The 19148-nt window shown below is 40.6% G+C and overlaps 1 protein-coding gene across 4 annotated transcripts in view; it reads right to left on the bottom strand.

The window, feature by feature from the left end:
- Positions 1-13: 13 nt before the first annotated feature.
- ART3 (ADP-ribosyltransferase 3 (inactive)) overlaps positions 14-19148 on the bottom strand; it is a 35752-nt gene continuing 16617 nt past the window's right edge. The window contains exons 4-11 of one of the 4 annotated variants that reach the window (XM_037150230.2): positions 17888-17920; positions 16954-16986; positions 15931-15960; positions 13517-13549; positions 12683-12715; positions 12033-12065; positions 4427-4459; positions 14-607 (exon numbers count right to left, since the gene is read on the bottom strand). In XM_037150230.2, the coding sequence (XP_037006125.2) occupies positions 468-607; positions 4427-4459; positions 12033-12065; positions 12683-12715; positions 13517-13549; positions 15931-15960; positions 16954-16986; positions 17888-17920 (368 nt within the window). In that variant the 3' untranslated portion in view covers positions 14-467. The remainder of the gene's footprint in view (positions 608-4426; positions 4460-12032; positions 12066-12682; positions 12716-13516; positions 13550-15930; positions 15961-16953; positions 16987-17887; positions 17921-19148) is intronic. The other 3 variants (XM_053655677.1, XM_053655676.1, XM_053655678.1) reach the window with 3 other exon arrangements.

Here is a 19148-nt window from a genome sequence, read left to right as displayed (position 1 = left end):
AAATTACAGCATAGAGAATATAATCAATAATTTATTAACGAGGGGGGCCACAAGTATACACATGTTTAACCACTATGCTGTACAGTTGTATACCTGAAACTAATTTACAGAATATTGAATGTACTTGTAAACTGTTGAAAAATTAAAAATCCCCTAAAAATTGTAATTCAGAAATTAAACTCATTAACTACTAACACTGGATATTTTAGTATTGGCATTCTACTGAAATAGCTAATAATTTTAAAGTCTTTCAATCAGAAATAGTGTTTTTGCAGTCATAAGATTAATACACAAGTGAAAATGATTCTGTAACATAACTGGATAAACTTTCTGAATTTGCAAAGTGAATAACATACACAGTTCTCATTTTATCAACTGACTTTGGCCAACAAGTGAAAAATATAACAGTACTTTTGATCATTTCCTGTGGGATCTATGTAGTGTATTTCAACTATCAAGGTATCAGACTACAGAGCAACAAAGAGATTTATAGCAGAAGCACTGATTAAAATAATGAATGTCTCAAACAGTGGAAGGAGCATTTTGCCAGAGGATGCAGAGGGATGGGTTTTGGGACCAGGAACTGGAACTGCAGCTGGAGCTGGAGCTGTTAATGAGAACACATAGTCATTGAAGTGTGTTGTTTTTAACATCAAGTTCATCCACCTATATACCATATACACTGACTATGTAAACATTCAAGTTAAGTTAGAAACTTGCCTGAAATACTTCCAGCCAAGAACAATTTTCAAATAAATATCACTCATTATGGATCTCAGGCTATATTTTCATATACAGGGTGGAGCAAAAGTAGGTTTACAGTTGTACATATGGAAAATAATACAGTAATTGGCAATACAATAATCAACTGTCATGTACTCAACTGTAAACCTACTTCTGCCCCATCCTGTATATCATTAGAGTGTACTGATCCAGGTTTTTATCTAGGGTTCCACAGGCTTTTTAATACCTATGTAGACAAGATAATTTTTTTGTTCAAGTTCTCTAAAATTCTAGGCAATTTTCTATTTTCACTTTTTGCATATATACAGGCATGGTAAAGTAAATTTTGTATCTGTTCTATTTCAAGCAAAGTATATTTCATACACATATAGCTAACAATATACAAGTGAATATAGCTACATTTTTAAACAATCCCTGCAAGCTCATTAAAAATTTTTAAATTTTCAAGTTCCAGCCAAGATGAAGGTAAAGGTAGATACACTTCACAACCAAAAGAAGGATATCAACCAAGTTAAAAACAAAAAACAACCATAACTGCCTGAAAATCGAGCCGCATGAAAGTCCAACAACCAAGGAGTTAAAGAGGAAACATCCAGACCTGTGTGGGGGGACAGATGGGCATCCAGGTAAAGAGAACATGCTTTGAAGTGGCGGCTCGTGGATCCGGTAGTTCCACATTCACATGTGGATAAAAACTGGGAGGAATAACTGGGAAGCGAGATAGATCACACAACCCAGGGTTCCAGTGCCAGGTAAATAAAGCCTCAGAACCCCTGGTGGTAAAAACATGTGGGAATTGTGACAGCAGAAGAAACTATCAGTCTTACAGGAGAGCCCATTGGAGTGGCCAGTGGGATCCTAGACCATACACAAGCCCACCCATTCAGGAATCAGCAACAGGGCAACACCTGGAAGGGTGCCAGTCACTTGTGGGAACTGGGGAAAGTGAAAGCAGGTGAGAGCCGGGAAAGTGGCATTGTTCCCTCTCTGACACCTCATAACCTTTGGCTGTAACAACCTATAGTGGTTGCAGTAGTGGAAGAAACTGCCGGTCTCTCAGGAAAGAGCATTTGAGGGGTTCCTGGGGTCCTAGAACATACAGAAGCCCACCCACTCACGGAATCAGCACCAGGGCAGCAACTGGAAGGGTGCCAGTTACTTGCAGGAAGCAGGGGAAGTGACCGAAAGCAGGGTGAGAGCTGAGCAAGGGGCATTTTTCCCTCTCTGACCCACCCCCCATATACACACAGTGCCACAACGCAATGAAGCGGATTGCCCTGCTCTTGCGAATACCTAAGGCTCTGCCTCTTACAGTGTAAGAGGTGCACCAAGACAAAGAAATATGGCCCAAACGAAAAAATAGATCGAAACCCCAGAAAAAGAACTAAGTGATGAGGAGATAGCCAATCTATCAGATGCAGAGTTCAAAACACTGGTAGCTAGGGTGCTTACAGAAATGACTGAGTACAGATGCAATAAAAGAAGCAGTGAAGGCTATGCAAAGTGAAATAAAAAATATCCAGGGAACCAACAGTGAAGGGAAGGAAACAGACCTCAGGTCGATGATTTGGAACAAAAGGAAGGAATAAACATTCAATTGGAACAGAATGAAGGAACAAAAATTCAAAAAAATGAGGAGAGGCTTAGGAATCTCTGGTACAACTTTAAACGTTCCAGCATTTGAATCACAGAGGTGCCAGTAGAAGAAGAGGAAGAGCAAGAAATTGAAACTTATTAGGAAAAATAATGGAAAACAACTTCCCTAATCTACAAAGGAAATAGACATACAAGTCCTGGTAGCTCAGAGAGTCCCAAAGAAGTTGGACCCAAAGAGGACCACACCAAGATACATCATAATTAAAATGCCAAAGATTAAAGATAAGGAGAGAATCTTAAAAGCAGCAAGAGAAAAGCAGAGAGTTACCTACAAAGGAGTTCCCATAAGACCCAGATGATTTCTCAAACTTTACAAACAAGAAGGGGTTGGAAAGAAGTATTCAAAGTCATGAAAAGCAAGGACCTACATCCAAGATTACTGCATCCAGCAAAGCTACCATTTAGAATAGAAGGGCAGATAAAGTGCTTCCCAGACAAGGTCAAGTTAAAGGAATTCATCATCACCAAACCATTATTACATGAAATGTTAAAGGGACTTATCTAAGAGAAAGATCAAAACTCTGAAAAGTCAAATAACAACAAACTCACAACTGTTAAAACTGAACCTAAAAGAAACAAAAACAAAAACAGAAACAAACTAAGCAAACAACTAGAACAGGAGCAGAATCACAGAAATGGAGATCACATGGAGGGTTATCAGCCAGGAGGGGAGGGAGGAGAAGGGAGAAGAATGAGGGAAAAGGTACAAGGAATAAGAAGCATAATTGGTAAGTACAAAATAGGGGGAAGTTAAGAATAGTATGGGAAATGGAGAAGCCAAAGCGCTTATATGTATGACCCATGGACGTGAACCGAGGGAGAGGAATGCTAGAAGGAATGAGAGTACCGAGCAAAGGAGGATAAAGGGGAGAAAACAATGGGACGACTATAATAGCATATTCAATAAAGTATACAAAATTAAAATTTTTTTCTCTCATACACAGAATTTTCTGCTCTGGAGAAAACTGTTTCCTTTCATTTGAACTAGTAGAGAGGAATAGTGGAGTCCATTCATCTCAGTATCTGCTTCACACTGCCCTTAATTCAGATACTTGGCTTAGATGGTACAAGGGAGGATTGGTTGAAGTATCCAAATGGGATCACCACTCAGGTTTCATAAGTCAGGCCAAGAGAAACAGCCAGTAAATTTTATAAAAGCCTTCAACTCATTTTGTCAATTTACTTTGCTATAATCGCAAACATACAGTTACATAAATACAGATGGGGAAGTGGATGTGCAGATGTAGTCACGCATTAGTTTGTTGCTATAGAGCAGTGGTTCTCAAGAGGGCAGGTAGTGTTGCCCTCTAAGAGATATGGAAATGTGTCAGTGTATCTTTTGATTGTGACAAGGGTGGGGTGGAGTAGAGGGCTAGTTTAGCACCATGAAAAATCAAATGACTTCCATACAAATTTCAAATGCACTGCAAGAGATAGATATAAAAACCTATTTATAATGCTCAACCTAGAATTTAAATCAGTTTTATATATAAACAAAATACTTTTGGATAGTTCTAAAAACATTAGTACTATCTGATACCCATTGTATTTCTTCACTCCCATTCTCTTATACTCACATAGAGTAGCTTCCAGTCTTCTTTTAAGTCCAAATATATTTGCATAAGTAAATACAATCACTGTCTACTACATTGTCTTCTAGTATAATCTAGGCATTTATATATTAGAATGCATGTAATTTTGTTATAAATTATAATTAGGATATTATATTTTTATGGGTGCAGGAAGTCTCCTTATCTAAGAATCTTATTTCAGGATAGCATATAGGCTTTATAAAATATTTACTGTAAACATAGTCTCTACAGGCAGTAGAAAAAAACTATGCAAGAGCAGTCGAGTTGCCCCTACCATATACATACATACAAACATTTGGATATGACATTATATTCTGTTAGGATGCCTTAAATATTTGCAACTTCTGTTCCTTCAAGAAAAAAATAAATTTCTCACTTTTTCTATATTGCAGATCAAGCACTTATTAGCTAAAAGAAAATGAGATATTTCTTACTCAGACTGTTGATATCTTCTTGACTTTTATATTCTAGAATATAGATAGATTTTGAGTTAGTTGCATTGTACACTTATTTATCCAGAAGAGAAAAATATGATTACATGATTAAGCACACTTGGTTATTTCTGGGAGTGAGCCTGAGGGGCAGGGTATTAGGTTTAGAGGTATGTGTTAGGTTGGGGGAAGGGCTTAATTGTTACTCAATTGCACTTCTTGGATTTTTGTTTTTATTTTTTTTAATCCTTACCTGAGGACATGCTTAGTGATTTTAGAGAGAGAGGAAAAAAGGTGGGGAGACACAGAGAGAAAAAAACATTGATCAGTTGTTCCCATATGTGCCCCTACCAGGGAGCAAGCCCACAACCTGGGTATGTGCCCTGACCGGGGATCAGACCTGTAATCATTTGGTGTACTGGATAATACAACCAACTGAGCTACCCAGCCAGGGTTGCGCTATTTGGATTTATCTTTTTTTATAATGTATGTTTCCATTCAAAGAATGATTAAAATTTTGATTACAAAGAAGTACTCTTTTTACATGTTGAATTTAGATTCCCAAATACAATATTAATACCTACCATTTATTGAGTGTTTACTGTGTGCCACTCATTGTGCAATGTTTTATGTACATTGTCACCTTTATTTTCTTACAGTCCCAGAAGGTAGGTATAGTTATCCATATTATACAGATGCTCCTCAAAACTTAGATAAAGATCACAGGTGATCGATCAGTGGTAGCAATGTCTGATTTCAAGACCTCTGTTCCCATTTATTATGCTATATTACCTCCAAGTGTGTGCCTAACATTGAAATATTGATAATATTCCCATATTTTGATGGCTTTGAGGCCAAATGCCAATTCCAGTAGCACAGGATAGATGAATATTTTTTTAACTAAATCTGGGTGAAAGACAAATGTCGTGACAGAGATGAACAAAACTTGAAAAATTTGAGTCCTGGCTGTCTCTTTCTAGCTTCTTACAGGTTCCTTAACCTTCCCATGTTCCATGTCCTCATCGCCAAAATGGCAAAAGCAGTATTTATCTTGTATTAAATGAGATTTAGTGTAACTGTTTTGAGAAAAAGAGAAAAAAAAAGAGTATGCACTACACACAACTTTCCAGCAGAGGGCACAACAAAGTAGTCCCTGTAAAACATTTGTTGGAGGACCAGGACGGCTAGTGAGAAGCATGGAATGGCTGGTCCCATGCTGTACAGTTCTCATACACACCTCTTTGATGATGCTATTCCTGTGACTACAGATTCCCTCACAGTAGCCAGCTCAGCCTTGGAAGCCTCTTGCCCTGTTCTGAAATAGGAGCAGCTGGAAGCCAACTATTCCAGTTTAGGCCCAGCACCTTTTCCTCTGCTTGGCCCAGACAACCATGAGAGCAGCTCACATCGAAAGTTCTCAACATTTCCCCCTGCTGGCTTGCAGACTGCAATGTCAAAAACTTTGCAGCCTTGATGTCCTCCCCAGACTCCTTAAGACTGAGCTGACTGAGTATGGTAAAGGACTCAGAACCCCATGCCTCTACCCCAAATAAAAAATTTATCACCAGGTTGTTCATTCAGTTCTACCACTTTTATTCCTAAATGAGAAAAGATTTTCAGATGATAATAAAGACAGCTACCACTTACTACTATTTTAAACTACTCTTCATTTGTCAGAACTTTATCTTATTAGTACTTTAATCATTCCTGCGAGACAGAAGTTTTCTTCATTGTACAGATGTGGAAGGAGAGGTGCAGAAAAGTGAAATAACTTATAAAAAGTTACCCAGAAGAGACTTCCGGTCAAGACGGCATAGGTTAAATGTGGTACTCAAAATTCTCCCACAACCACATCAAAATTGCAAGTAAACTACAGAATAACCATCATTCATAACCACCTGAAATCTAGCTCACTAGAAGTTCCACACTAGAGATTTAAAGAAGTCACATCAAGACTGGTAGAAAGGGACTTCCGCCAAGATGGAGGCATAGGTGGAGATGCCGTGCTTCCTCACACAACCAAGTTTAGAGACAACTAAATAATAGCAACAGAAAACACAGCCAGAACACAGAAAATTGAACTTTTCGAAAGTCTGATAACAACAAATTCTTCAGCCTGACCGGTAAGAGGGGCGAAACCAGCAGCTGGCGGAGCGGGGTAGCAGAGGAAAACTCGGTCAGACGGACTCAGGCGCGTGGAATCCAGGCGCAGGGTTGGACCTGGTGGGCAACTCAGCGAGCAACCGCAGGGAAGAAGCAGGGAGCAGGGCTGCGGGTTGACTGTGGTCGCGCTTTCGTGTGTGGATAGACAAGCGAGGGAGTGGGCGATTAGACGAGAGCCAGCAGCCCCAGTGGCAAGCAGTGGCGGGAGGGCACCGCCATTTCCCTGCTCTAACCCCGCCTCCACATACAGCGTCATAATCCAGCGACCTAAGTGGCCCTGCCCCGGTGAACAACCTAAGGCTCTGCTCTTCACCCAGTGGCACAAAACAGCAGAGGGGGTCGCTATTTCCCCACTCTGACCACGCCCCCACATACAGCATCACAACCCAGCAACCTGGGAGTCCAAGGCTCTGCTCATTCTTAACGGGCGCAAACAGACCAAAAATGGCTCAAGAAGATCTCAAAGCCCCAGAGCCTATATATCTAAGTGATGAAGAAATAGCAAAACTCTCAGACGCACAGTTTAAAACACTGGTGATCAGGATCCTCACAGAACTGGTTGATTTTAGCCACAAATTAGACAAACATATGAAGGCAAAACTAATTGAAATGAATGGAATTGCACAGGAAACCAATAGCGATGAAAAGGAAACTGGGACTCAAATCAATGGAGTGGACCAGAAGAAAGCAAATAATGGCCAAACAGAAAAGAGTGAAGAAGCAAGAATTCAAAAAAATGAGGAGAGGCTTAGGAACCTCCAGGACATCTTTAAACGCTCCAACATCCGAATTATAGGGGTACCAGAAGGGGGAAAGGCACAGCCACCAGTGGAAAACTTATTTGAACAAATAATAAAGGAGAATTTCCCCAATCTGGCAAAGGCAATAGACTTCCAGGAAATCCAGGAAGCTCAGAGAGTCCCAAAGAAGTTGGACCAAGAAGAAACACACCAAGGCACATCATAATTACATTAGCCAAGATTAAAATAAAGGAGAGAATCCTAGAAGCAGCAAGAGATAAGGGGACAGTCACCTACAAAGGAGTCCCCATCAGACTGTCAGCTGATTTCTCAAAAGAGACCTTACAGGCAAGAAGGGGCTGGAAAGAAGTATTCCAAGTCAGGAATCCAAAGACTTACAACCAAGATTTATCTATCCAGCAAAGCTTTCATTTAGAATGGGAGGGCAGATAAAGTGCTTCTCAGATAAGGTCAAATTCAAGGAATTCATCATCACCAAGCCCTTATTATATGAAATGTTCAAGGGACTTATCTAAGAAAAAGAAGTTAAAAAAACATAAACAGTGAAAGGACAAAAAACTCACAGTTATTAACAACCACACCTAAAACAAAAGCAAACTAAAAGGACAGCTAGATCAGGAGCAGAAACATAGAAATGAAGATCTCAAGGAGGGTTAGCAACAGGGGAGTGGGAGGAGGAGAAGGGGGGAGAAGGTACAGAAAATTAGTAGCATAGACAGTAGATAGAAAATAGATGGGGGGGCAAGAATAGTATGGGAAATATAGAATCTAAAGAACTTGAGACACATGGTCATAAACTAAAGAGGGGGTAATGGTGGGGATGGGGGGTAGGGTGGAGGGGAATGAAGGGGGGAATAGAACAACTGTACAGCATAATAAAAAAAAAATTAATTTAAAAAATAAAAAAAAAAGACTGGTAGAAAGGGCAGAGGCATGGAATGGGCTGGCCTCACACTCGAGTGTGGTGGTCCCACACCCATGTGTGGTAGTTAAAATTGGGAGGGATATCTTGGCTGTTCATGTCCCTCCATAAGGAGCAAGGGATGCCAACCTTACTCCAGGCCTCCCAGCCCAGGGTTTCAGAGCCAGGAAGAGAAGTCACCATAAGGTCTATCTGTAAAAACCAGGAGAACTGTGGCTGAGTGAGAAGAAGGGCTTCTGGAGTCTTGGGTGTTCCTCTTAAAGGGCCCATGCAGGTACTTACTCTGACTCACTCCCTCTGAATCTTACTGCTGGAGCAGCAGCTTGGAAAGAACCAGATACATAGCAGAAGGACCTGAATTGTCTGGAATCAAGGCGAGAACTGAGGAGGGGAGCTTTCTCCAAGACAGAAGTGCTGGCAGAGGCCATTGGTCCTTTTCTGAGACCACCTACCCTACAGAGCCAATAGGCACCATATTTGAGTCTCCATCAACCTGGCTATCATTGTCCACCCTGCCTTGGTGATTTCCTGAGACCCCCTCCCCACCCAAGCCATTTCACTGACTTTTCCACATAACTGGCCTCTCTTGCCTCATGCTTTGAACTTTCCTAAAATCTCTGCCTCTGCATACCCCTTACCTCTTTCTAAGTAGCCCCAGGCCCATTAGTAGCAGCAGCTGACCTTGGCTCACATCATGGCCTCCCCTGGACACCTCCAAGCACAGCACAATTAGCAGCCATCTACAGATCGCTCAGTAGCTCATGCTGAGTAGCCCAGGCTAGGGCACGGGTGGTGGCTGACCTTGCAACTTCTGGGAGGCCCCAGAACCAGTGCACCCAATAGACAGCTTCAGACCATGCCAGATTACAACCCTACTACCTCTGTAAGTGACACACTCACGGGGTGGACTTGGTGAACACCAGAGCCCCAAATGAACTAAGACCTACTCTGTAGGGTTGACTCCTACACAGCAGCTCCTCCACTGTAGTTATACCTTGTCCTTGAAGCTGGACTGGCCTGCAGGTCAATCCCTCCAAACAGCAATCAAGGCTCAGCTACAATGGGACAGTGGCACACCTACAGTGCCCAGCTTGGGACACTGGGAAGCTGCGCCACAGGCCCTACAGGATACCTACTAAACAGGGCTACTCCACTAAATCTGGGAAACATAGCAGCTCTGCCTAATACATAGAAAAAAACATAGAGAAACAGTCAAAATGCTAAGACAAAGAAATAGGTCCCAAATAAAAGAAGAGGAGAAACCTCCAGAAAGAGAACTAAATGTAGGTAAACATCCTACCAGATACAGAGTTTGAAACAATGGTAATAAGAATGCTCAAGGAACTTAGAACTTCAAGCAATAAAAAAGGACCAGTTATAAATAAAGGATACACTAACTGAAATGAATAATAATTACAGGGAATCAAGAGTAGAGTAGGTGATGCCAAGAATCGAATCAGCTATTTGGAATTTAAGGAAGCAAAAAGCACCCAATTAGAACAGCAAAAAGAATCCCCCTAAATGAGGACAGTGCAAGGAGCCTCTGGAATAACTTAAGTGTACCAACATTCACATCATGGGGGGTCAGAAGGAGAAGAGAGACAACAAGAAATTGAAAACCTATTTGAAAAAATAATGACAGAAAACTTTCTTACCTTGGTGAAGGAAATAGACATACAAGTCTGAGAAGCACAGAGTCCCAAACGAGATGAACCCAAACAGACCCTAACTAAGACACATCATAATTAGAATGCCAAAGGTTAAAGACAAAGAGAGAAGACTAAAAGCATCAAGGAAAACATAGTTACCTATAAGGGAGATCCCATAAGACTATCAGCTGATATCTCAACAGACATTTTGCAGGCCAGAAAGGAGTGGTAAGAAGTATTCAAAGTGATGAAAAGCAAGGACATACAACCAAGATTCCTCTACCCAGCAAAGCTATCATTTAGAATGGAAGGACATAAAAAGAGCTTCCCAGACAAGAACATATAAAGAAGTTCATCACCAGTAAGCCAGTATTATATAAAATGTGCAATTGTCTTTAAGAAGAAGAAAAAAGATAAAAATATGAACAAGATGGCAATAACTACATCTCTATCAAAAATTGAACCTAAAAATCAAAATAAACAAACAAGCAGAATAGAAACAGACTCACAGATACAGAGAATATTTCGACAGTTGCCAGAATTGGGAGGTAGGTTTGGGAAGGCTAAGTGAAAAAGGTAAAGGGGTTAAGAAGCACAAAGTGGCCCTGGCTGGCATGGCTCAGTGGATTGAGCACTGGCCTACAAACCAAAGAGTTGCTGGTTCAATTCCCAGTCAGGGCATATGCCTGGCTTGTGGGCCAGGTTCCCAGTAGGGGGTGTGTGAGAGGCAACCACACATTGATGTTTCTCTTCCTCTCTTTCTCTCTCCATTCCCCTCTCTCTAAAAGTAAAATACATAAAATTGAAAAAAAAGTACAAATAGGTTGTTACAAAATAGCCATAGGGATGTAAAGTACAGCATAGGGAATATATAGTCAATAATATTCTAACAGCTATGTGTGGTGCCAGGTGGGTATGAGATTTATAGGGATGATCACCTTGTAAGTTATATAATATCCAAACACTGGGGTGTAATATAACATTGTATGTTAACTGTAATTGAAAAATAAAAAGTGATTTAAATAAGCAAACACACCGCAAAGTCACCCAAAAGAAAAGGACAGAGGTGGGACTTCATGAAGCTGGGTCTCTGTTTACACAGTCCACGTCCACCCCCACACCTGCTTGGAAGCTGTGCCTAATAAGGTGTCTCTGAGAGTACTGTGCTCCTCGGGTCCAGTGAGTGAAAGAGGTGTGTACTCACACAAGGTGCCTCACCAGTGTCATTAGAGATTCACCTTTGAATTGTAGCCAGATTAGTCTGACAGTGTAACAAGCAGTGGGACCCTCTCTCCAGAACTCTGCTTGTGCTTTGGGCAGTTAACTGCGAATGTGCTGTCTCTGCACCCAGTGGGAGGTGTCTGCAGAGAGCAGTGTTAGGAAAGGCAGAGCACTGTGTAGATGGATGCAGTTTAGTGGATGGCAAAAATCTATTTCTTTTAACAGATAATCATTCCTAAATAATGAAACCTACCCAAAATTATTTTCAAACACCACATGAACTCAGGAGAAAGGGTTTAAGTGTGGGATAGCAGCTTGCACCCTGAGAGTTTGTGTTTTTACAGTCCTTACAGATATCCCCACAAGTTCAACATGGTAAGCGTTAGCCATGTTTGAAATACCACAACTCTGCATTATAGAGAAGTGTTATTACTGTCCACAGCTCTCTGGCTATGTTGTGCCCACTTAGTTTATTTACTTATTGTCTCAGGAAAAATTAAGTTTGAGACTTTTATTCTTCCCTCCCCTGTGAGCCTAAGTTCTGAGGACCTTGACAAGAGTCACTGTTCCTTTCGTCTGGCCACAGAAGCTCAAGGCCCCTGATGGCCCTGCCCTCAGAGACAGCCTCATACTTGTTAAATAACCATGGAATAGTTCTCTCGTAAAGGCAGGTTAAATCTGCCACGGTAAACCTACTGAAAAAATACACTTGAGGAACTGCAACTCCTAAGGAATGGGCACTTGGATGCAAGCTAAGAGACTTGGGTCCTCACTCACTTATGTGATCTTTTGCGAAGTACTTGGGCTCCCCTGCATGTCTGATGTTGACAGGTATGTCTATGCCCCATCCCCAAATTGGCACCTTCCTCTCTGGCATGCCTACCACTGCTTACCAGGTAATGGGAAAGGTTCTGGAATTTTCATTCCTAAATGAGAAAGAAGTTTTCAGTGACTAGCAGTTTGCTCCAGTGAGTACAATTTCCAAACTCTTGTTCGATGATATCGAGTGATACAAGTGCCAAAGTTTCCATTAATTGTAGTTCCTGGCTTTTTATTTAAAAGTCCTGGCTACATGGACCCTCACAGTGCAAAGCCACACCAAGCTTAGAGGAGGCTTCTGCCATGGCACTTCACTAAGTCTATCACTATGCCAGGAGAATATTATTACGTTCTGTTACTTAGAGATCCTAGATACTGCGATGTTAGCCAAAAGCTAAGAGCCAGCTTCTGCATGCAGCTGAAGTTTCCACTGGAGTAACTTTAGCTGTAGAGCCTGAAAGGTGCTACACTATATGCAGTCAGGTCCCAGCAGTGTGGCCCTTCAGAGATGCCCCCCAACAGCTAACTTTCTGCTCCAGAAACAGAAGTAAAGGCACTTTCTCTACTCTCTGGCCCAGCTAAGTCTTTGTGAATGACCAGCAGGCAGCTGTAAAGGAAATATTAATAAATAATAATTATCTCATGACAATACTGTTTTTAATGCCAAGGGGAATCCTTCTCACCTCACACTTGGGCCCAAAGAGTGAACAGAAATCTGTCTTACCGGGTATTTGGATGGGTTCATGGCTCTTCATACCTAAAAACAGAAATGACTATTGGTTAGTATTAATGATCTTGTATTGTTAATGCTTCCGTTTGTCTGTACCTCCCCCATCTCCAACCCTTCCTTAAAAAAAGGGAAAAGAAAAGAGTAACAACAGCCTGGCCAGCATGGCTCAGTTGGTTGGGTGTCATACTGCAAACTGAGAGACCAAGAGTTCAATTACCAGTCAGGTCACATGCCTTGGTTGCCAGTTAGGTCTCCAGTCAGGGTGTGTACAAGAGGCAACTGATTGATTAATTGAGGTTTCTCTCTCACATCAATGTTTCTTTCCCTCTCTTTCTCCCTCCCTTCCCCTCTCTCTGGAGTCAATGAAAGAAAAAAATGTAAAAAGCAGTAACAACAAAAACACTTTCTGATGGCTCTTCATTCTCTAACTGGACAAACCGAAACTCCTTAGCCTGGACTTCAAAAACTTCCATGATCTGGCTTTTAAATGGAACAGTACTGGGTATAAGACTCTGCTTCGTTTGGTTCTGTTATCATTATAGTAATTAGCTCTATGACTACACAGCCTTCTTAATCCCTCTGACCTTCACTTCCTTACTTATGCAAAATAAATACCTTGCAGGTTGGTGGGAAGTGATGATTAAAGGAGATACATCCTAGAAGTGCTTAGTACACTGCATGAAACATAATAAGCACTCAAATAGGAATCCCTCTGTTCTGGCTTAACCCATTCCTGACACTCTCCACATCCACTAATGCCCTTAGTCCAAGGAGTCTTCATGTCTCCCAACCTTGCAGCTAGTCTCAGGGACTAAGTAAAAAGCTTACCAGGTAAGACAGGGGACTCCTGGCTTTTCACTCCTAAAGATGAGAACAGGAACTATTTAGTGAAAAATGCACTTGGCTTGAAAATACATTTAACCTCACATTTACGTGGCTATTTATTCAGTGGCAAACTCTAAAAGCTTTGAGAGATGACAGTGGACAGAGTGAGAGAGAGATTTAAGCCACTGGAGCCTGGCTGATTTCTGGTGAGAACACTGGCCAGTGACCCAGGATCTCTCCCAGTTTAAGCAGAACAGCTCCTATTGGTTTTTTAAAAATATTCAGTCCAAGGACTCTGATCTACATTTGTCATCTGCCATGATGTATTTTTTAAAGTAAAATGTCTTGATTATATCAGTCATATATTATATTATAGATAATTTGAAAAAACATGGGAAATTATTAAAAATTACTCTTAATCCCGTATCTCAGAGCTACTCTTTCTTAACAGTTTTGCTATATTTCCTACCAATCTCTTTGCTATGTATACATATATGTGCATATACAGTTTTGGCATATTTTCCAGTGTTACTGAAATGTAATTGACATGTAGCACCAGATTAAATTTAAGGTGTAGAGCATAATGACTTAATTTACATAGATTTTGCAATGATTACCACAATAAGTTTATTTAAAATCTGTCATATCAATACCAAAAAAAAAAAAGGAAAGAAAACTGTTTTTTCCTTGTGATGAGAACTTACGAACTACTCCCTTAGGGACTTTCAAATACATCATATAGCAGTGTTAACTGTCATTGCCATGTTGTACATCAAATCCCCAGTACTTATTTCTCTTCTAACTGGAAGGTTGGGCTTTTTTACATTTTGAAATAAAATTGATATTATACTCTACATGCTATTTTTTATCCTATTTTATTTGCCACTGTATATACGAGGTCTGTCCAGAAAAAGTCCAACCATTGTTAACATTACAAGAATGGTTTGCATGACATTTATGGCATCCAAGGAAAGTGGGCTGGAATGCACATGCATGAACAATGAGGACTTCACTGTACTAGTCAGTGGGGGCAGTAGATGCCATCGAGAGAGCATGTGTACTGTGTGGCTGTTGCATTCAAAATGACTGAGCAAGTAGAGCAATGAATCTGCATCAAATTTTGCATTAAGTTTGAACATTTCTCTGCAGAAGCTATTAGGATGATTCAGAAGACTGCAGCTATGGGCAACCGGTTATTGGCAGCTTCATCACAAAAACACACCCTCTTGTGCATCACATCTCATGCAGTGTTTTGGCAAAACATCAAATCACCCAGGTGACTCAGCCTCCTGACAGCCCAGATTAGTGCCCTGAGACTTCTGGCTTTTCCTAAAATCACCTTTGCAAGAGAAGAGATTTCAGATCATCAGTGAGATTCAGGAAAATATGATAGGGCAGCTGATGGCGATTGGGAGAAGTGTGTGAGGTCCCAAGGTGCCCACTTGAAGGGGACTAAAGCATCATTGTCCTATGCACAATGTTTCTTATATCTTGTATCTTCTTCAATAAATGTCGCATTTTTAAAAAATATTACATGGCTAAACATCTTCTAGACAGACCTTGTAAGTACTTTGTCATATGCTCAAATATTTTTCAAAAATGATTTTTAAGTTTAGTGTTTCATACTATGGGTACAATTTTATTTAATACCCACCTATTGAATGCTAAGGTTATTTATAAATTTTGGCTAGCACAGCACTATGTAGATATTTTTTGTACACATTTTATACACAAATCTTTACCATTACTTCCTTAGGACAAACATCTAAAAGTGTTATAACTAGGTTAAAAGGTATGAACAATTTTAAAACCTAGTAGTACATATTACCAAAATGTCTTCCAGAAAGGCTCCAGTTTATAACCTCACCAGTAATTTAAGAGAGTGTCCCTGTCCCAGCACCCGAGAACATCTGAATAACATTATTTTTTTAAAGAGAGAAAAATGTGGAAATATACTAAATAGTCAGATGGGTATAGCTAATAGCATCTGTTAGATGGCTGGAAGCAGAAGTAAATATAAAAAATAATACTTTTTGATTTAGAAAAAGTCATGCCAATGTTTAATGCCCCTGCCCAACACCCTAGGTCACAACAGTTTGTGGAATAGTTAGCCGTACCTTCCTCTATCTGCATAACTGCTAGTGTAGAGTGGAAAACACTTTATCCTCTAGAACTAGTTCCTCAACTTCCCTACTGGGGTGACCTGAAGATTGCTAGATAAGAAACACAGAGAGAGCTGCTGTGTCATCTTTCTAGAGAAGTCTGCCCAACACTCAGGAGGGTCTCTGCTACCCCAAACTAGTAAGCTAAAGTAGTTCTTCCCTCTTCCCACTGTTCCCAACCATGCTGTGCCACCTGGTCCCACTCTAAAGAAACTGTTGCAAATGTCAGGCCCAGAGTTTATGAAAATGTCTTACCAGGGTCTTCAAGCTTCTGGTTTTTATCACCTAAGTTACAAAAAGAAATTTTCCATTTTAACGATAGAATAAAATCATGGGAAGTTAGTATAGTTACAGCAAAACTCTTTTCAGGTAATAGGACCATAAATAACCATTTGGTACATCCAGTAAAGTGATGCCACTAAATTTAAGTGTCAGCCAAAGTCTAAATGCACCTTGGCTAATTGGGCTGGAACCTTCCTTGGGTAGCTCAAGAAAAACTGTCCCACATAACAAGTCTCCTGGGGGATCTCAGGGAGCTACAGAAATGTCTGTCTTGAAGAGTTAGCTGAGCAACCTGCGAAGTGACCAGTAAAACTTTTGCCTGCAATGAGCCAGTAAGAAGTCCAATGAGACAAGCAAGTCCTCTCTAGTATGAAACACTTCACATAAGGACAGGAAATTATCTTCTGAACATCAAGTAAATTACGTACTTAAGGAAAGGCCAGATACCTCTGTCTTTAATAAAGAAAATCTTGCTGTAGCTACATGGGCCAAACACATAATGAGGAACTGAAATTCACAGCAGTGATTTCGGCCATATCACCATAATGGGAAACTGGGACAGGGGGCGGGGGTGTCTAATCACCCAGGGATTTTAGTTAAATGATACCAAACTTTAGCATATTTGAGAGGTGCAAGTGACCAATGCAATTGACTAACTTCTACTTTCACCTGAATGGTAGCACACAGGTTAGTCTTAATAACTGAATAAACAGCCCTCAGACCTCTCAAGAGTGACTAGCTTTTCAGGTCCCACCAACCTTATTCCCTACACTATTTCCACCTTGTTCAGCTCTCCAGAGTGTTAACCCTCTCATTTATAAAGAGGCAAATTTCCCCAGAATAGATTCTATCTTCCCCCCCTCATATCTGCCAAGTTACTCCTTTGTATCTGCAAAATATTCTTTTTCTTTAGTTGAGAAATGAACTTGTTTAAATAAGAAAAAACTACTAAGAATCCATATAAGGATTATTTTTTAAATATGAGAGCATACTTACCAGGGCTGGCAACATGGATGGGTTGGAAATAGTCTGAAATACAAAAATGTTTTCATTATGTAGTACTATGCTCAGATGTGTATGTCGAGTTCAGTGTATTTTTAAACACTCATTAATGACAAAAAGTCGAGTTGGCTTACATTTAATATATGTATGAAATATGGTGAGATGAAAGATACAAAAATTTCAATCTCAAAAACAAATGGATGTGGATTCATTTTAATTACATGAAGAATTCACAGAATACTAGTCAGGAAGACAGCTAGAAATGAATGCTTATTTTCAAACTTTTTAATCAGGAAAACTTAAAAAAATCCACCCAAAGCATTAATCAGCTCAAGGTATTTTCTGGCAACTTTGGTCCATATCTGTTGGGCCTACAAGATAATGCTATTCTTGAATACTCTTAGAATTCCTGTTTATCTACCCAAAGCTTTCTCATGAATCCTCTAAGAAAGATGATCTTTTGTTACCCCCTCCGTGTTTCCTGAGGAAGCGACTGGACTGTATTACCATTCTGTCCCTCCAGGCTGCCACCTTGAGGCACATTAACTCTATTCCTTCATTAGTTTCCCAAATGGTATTTCCTCAGACATCAAAACATAGGGGTGTGAGTCTAGCTCCGTGTATAGGAATCATGAGGGGATGCTCAGGAGTACTGACACTCCTGTAAGGATGGGCTAGTGAGAGAGTGGAATGGTACTACATGTCCAAGATAAATGCAGTGTGTAAGAGAACCAGCAAGGCTGGGGTGAGCATGGGGGAGGCCCCTGGGCCCTCCCCTGACAAGGCGGCAGCAGCAGCACAACCCTGCCTTGAGAAAATGGTGGCGGACAGTATGACAGTATGGTCGGATGGCTGTGACTCCTACCTGTCAGAAATCACATGGAAAAATTACCATTGCAGAGAATTTTAAATTTAAAGCATATCTTACCCATGTTCTCAACACAATTTGCAGATTTTAGTCCTGAAACATAAAGATAAAGCTTTATTAGTTAGATATAATCTACCCTAGAAAAGATTTCAGACCTTTCTATGGCTATTAGTAATTGATCTGTCAGCTTCTGGCCTATCAGGCCCATAACTTAGTGGGATGCAAATGGCAGAATAACTACATTTTTGTATTCATATTACAGTCATCAAACAGCAGTCCGATCTTTGATAACACATCTAACATTTCTAGAATTCAGCTTCCTTATCTGTATCTTGTAGTGGGAGATTGCCTCAAATGACCTCCAAAGGCCTATCCAAAGCTAAAGTTAGATTTACCTATCTATTCAATTAATCCTCTCTTCAGATACTAAATGTTGTCAACAGCAAACCTATTCCTTTACTATGACAATTCCTATCCACTGGAGAAAAAGAATCTCTAACAGAGCTTCAAGATCCCTGAATATAGGAACAAAGATCCTTCATATGCATATGGAGAAACTGACCTGTGTGTAAGGAGACCCACGGTTTTTGGAGAACAGGAGCATGGCATTTAATGGCATACTTTTATGTGGCCCCAGGGCCTTCTTGCTAGTGAAACACTAGAAAAAATCATCAGTGCAGCAGTGATTGCCCTGAGACTTGACATAGAGGGGAATCTGCTAGCCTGCCCAACTGCAGTTAAGGCAGTGAGAGGGGACTGAGATCTGGTGCCAGCATGAGCTATAGAGGGCTTCCCAGAATGCCCCAGAAGGTCTAGATGTCCTACAGTCTCTTGTCCATGGCTGGATAACTCACTGATGTAAGCAAGTTCAGTTACCTGAAGATAAACTTCTCTATCAAAGATGGGGACATTCCTGAGGGGCCTGTGGAATTTGAGCCAAGAATCCAGGTGACTTGGTCCAGTTTCTACTGGTCCAGGAACTAGTACAGATCTGTGAGAGTCTGGTGCTGCCCTGAGGCTAACCTCAGGTGTTTGGCTAGACCTCACATTTAAAAACCAGTTCTAGAGACAATTACAAAATGTTGCCTCAGCAGAAGATGAGTGGTGGGTGCAAACCTTACCCAGAGGGCTTAGTTGAGGGGAAGGTGAAGGTGAGGGGAGGTGGGAATGAGGAAGCCACAGATATAACAGATTTGGCCTGTAGACTAGACACTGGAGGATTAAAAAAGCTTTTATCTTTCGCCAGTACCACAAATTAGAACATTTTTCTTGAAGTGTAGTCTTCCAATCAAACATTTCAGAGTGACCTGGATGGTTATTA

The sequence above is a fragment of the Artibeus jamaicensis genome, unplaced genomic scaffold (genome assembly GCF_021234435.1).
Source record: "Artibeus jamaicensis isolate MK-2021 breed Jamaican fruit bat unplaced genomic scaffold, CSHL_Jam_final scaffold_1031, whole genome shotgun sequence".
In the NCBI taxonomy this organism is placed as follows: Eukaryota; Metazoa; Chordata; class Mammalia; order Chiroptera; family Phyllostomidae; genus Artibeus; species Artibeus jamaicensis.
Note: the sequence above shows the minus strand (reverse complement) of the source record. Positions and strands in the feature narration are given on the sequence as shown.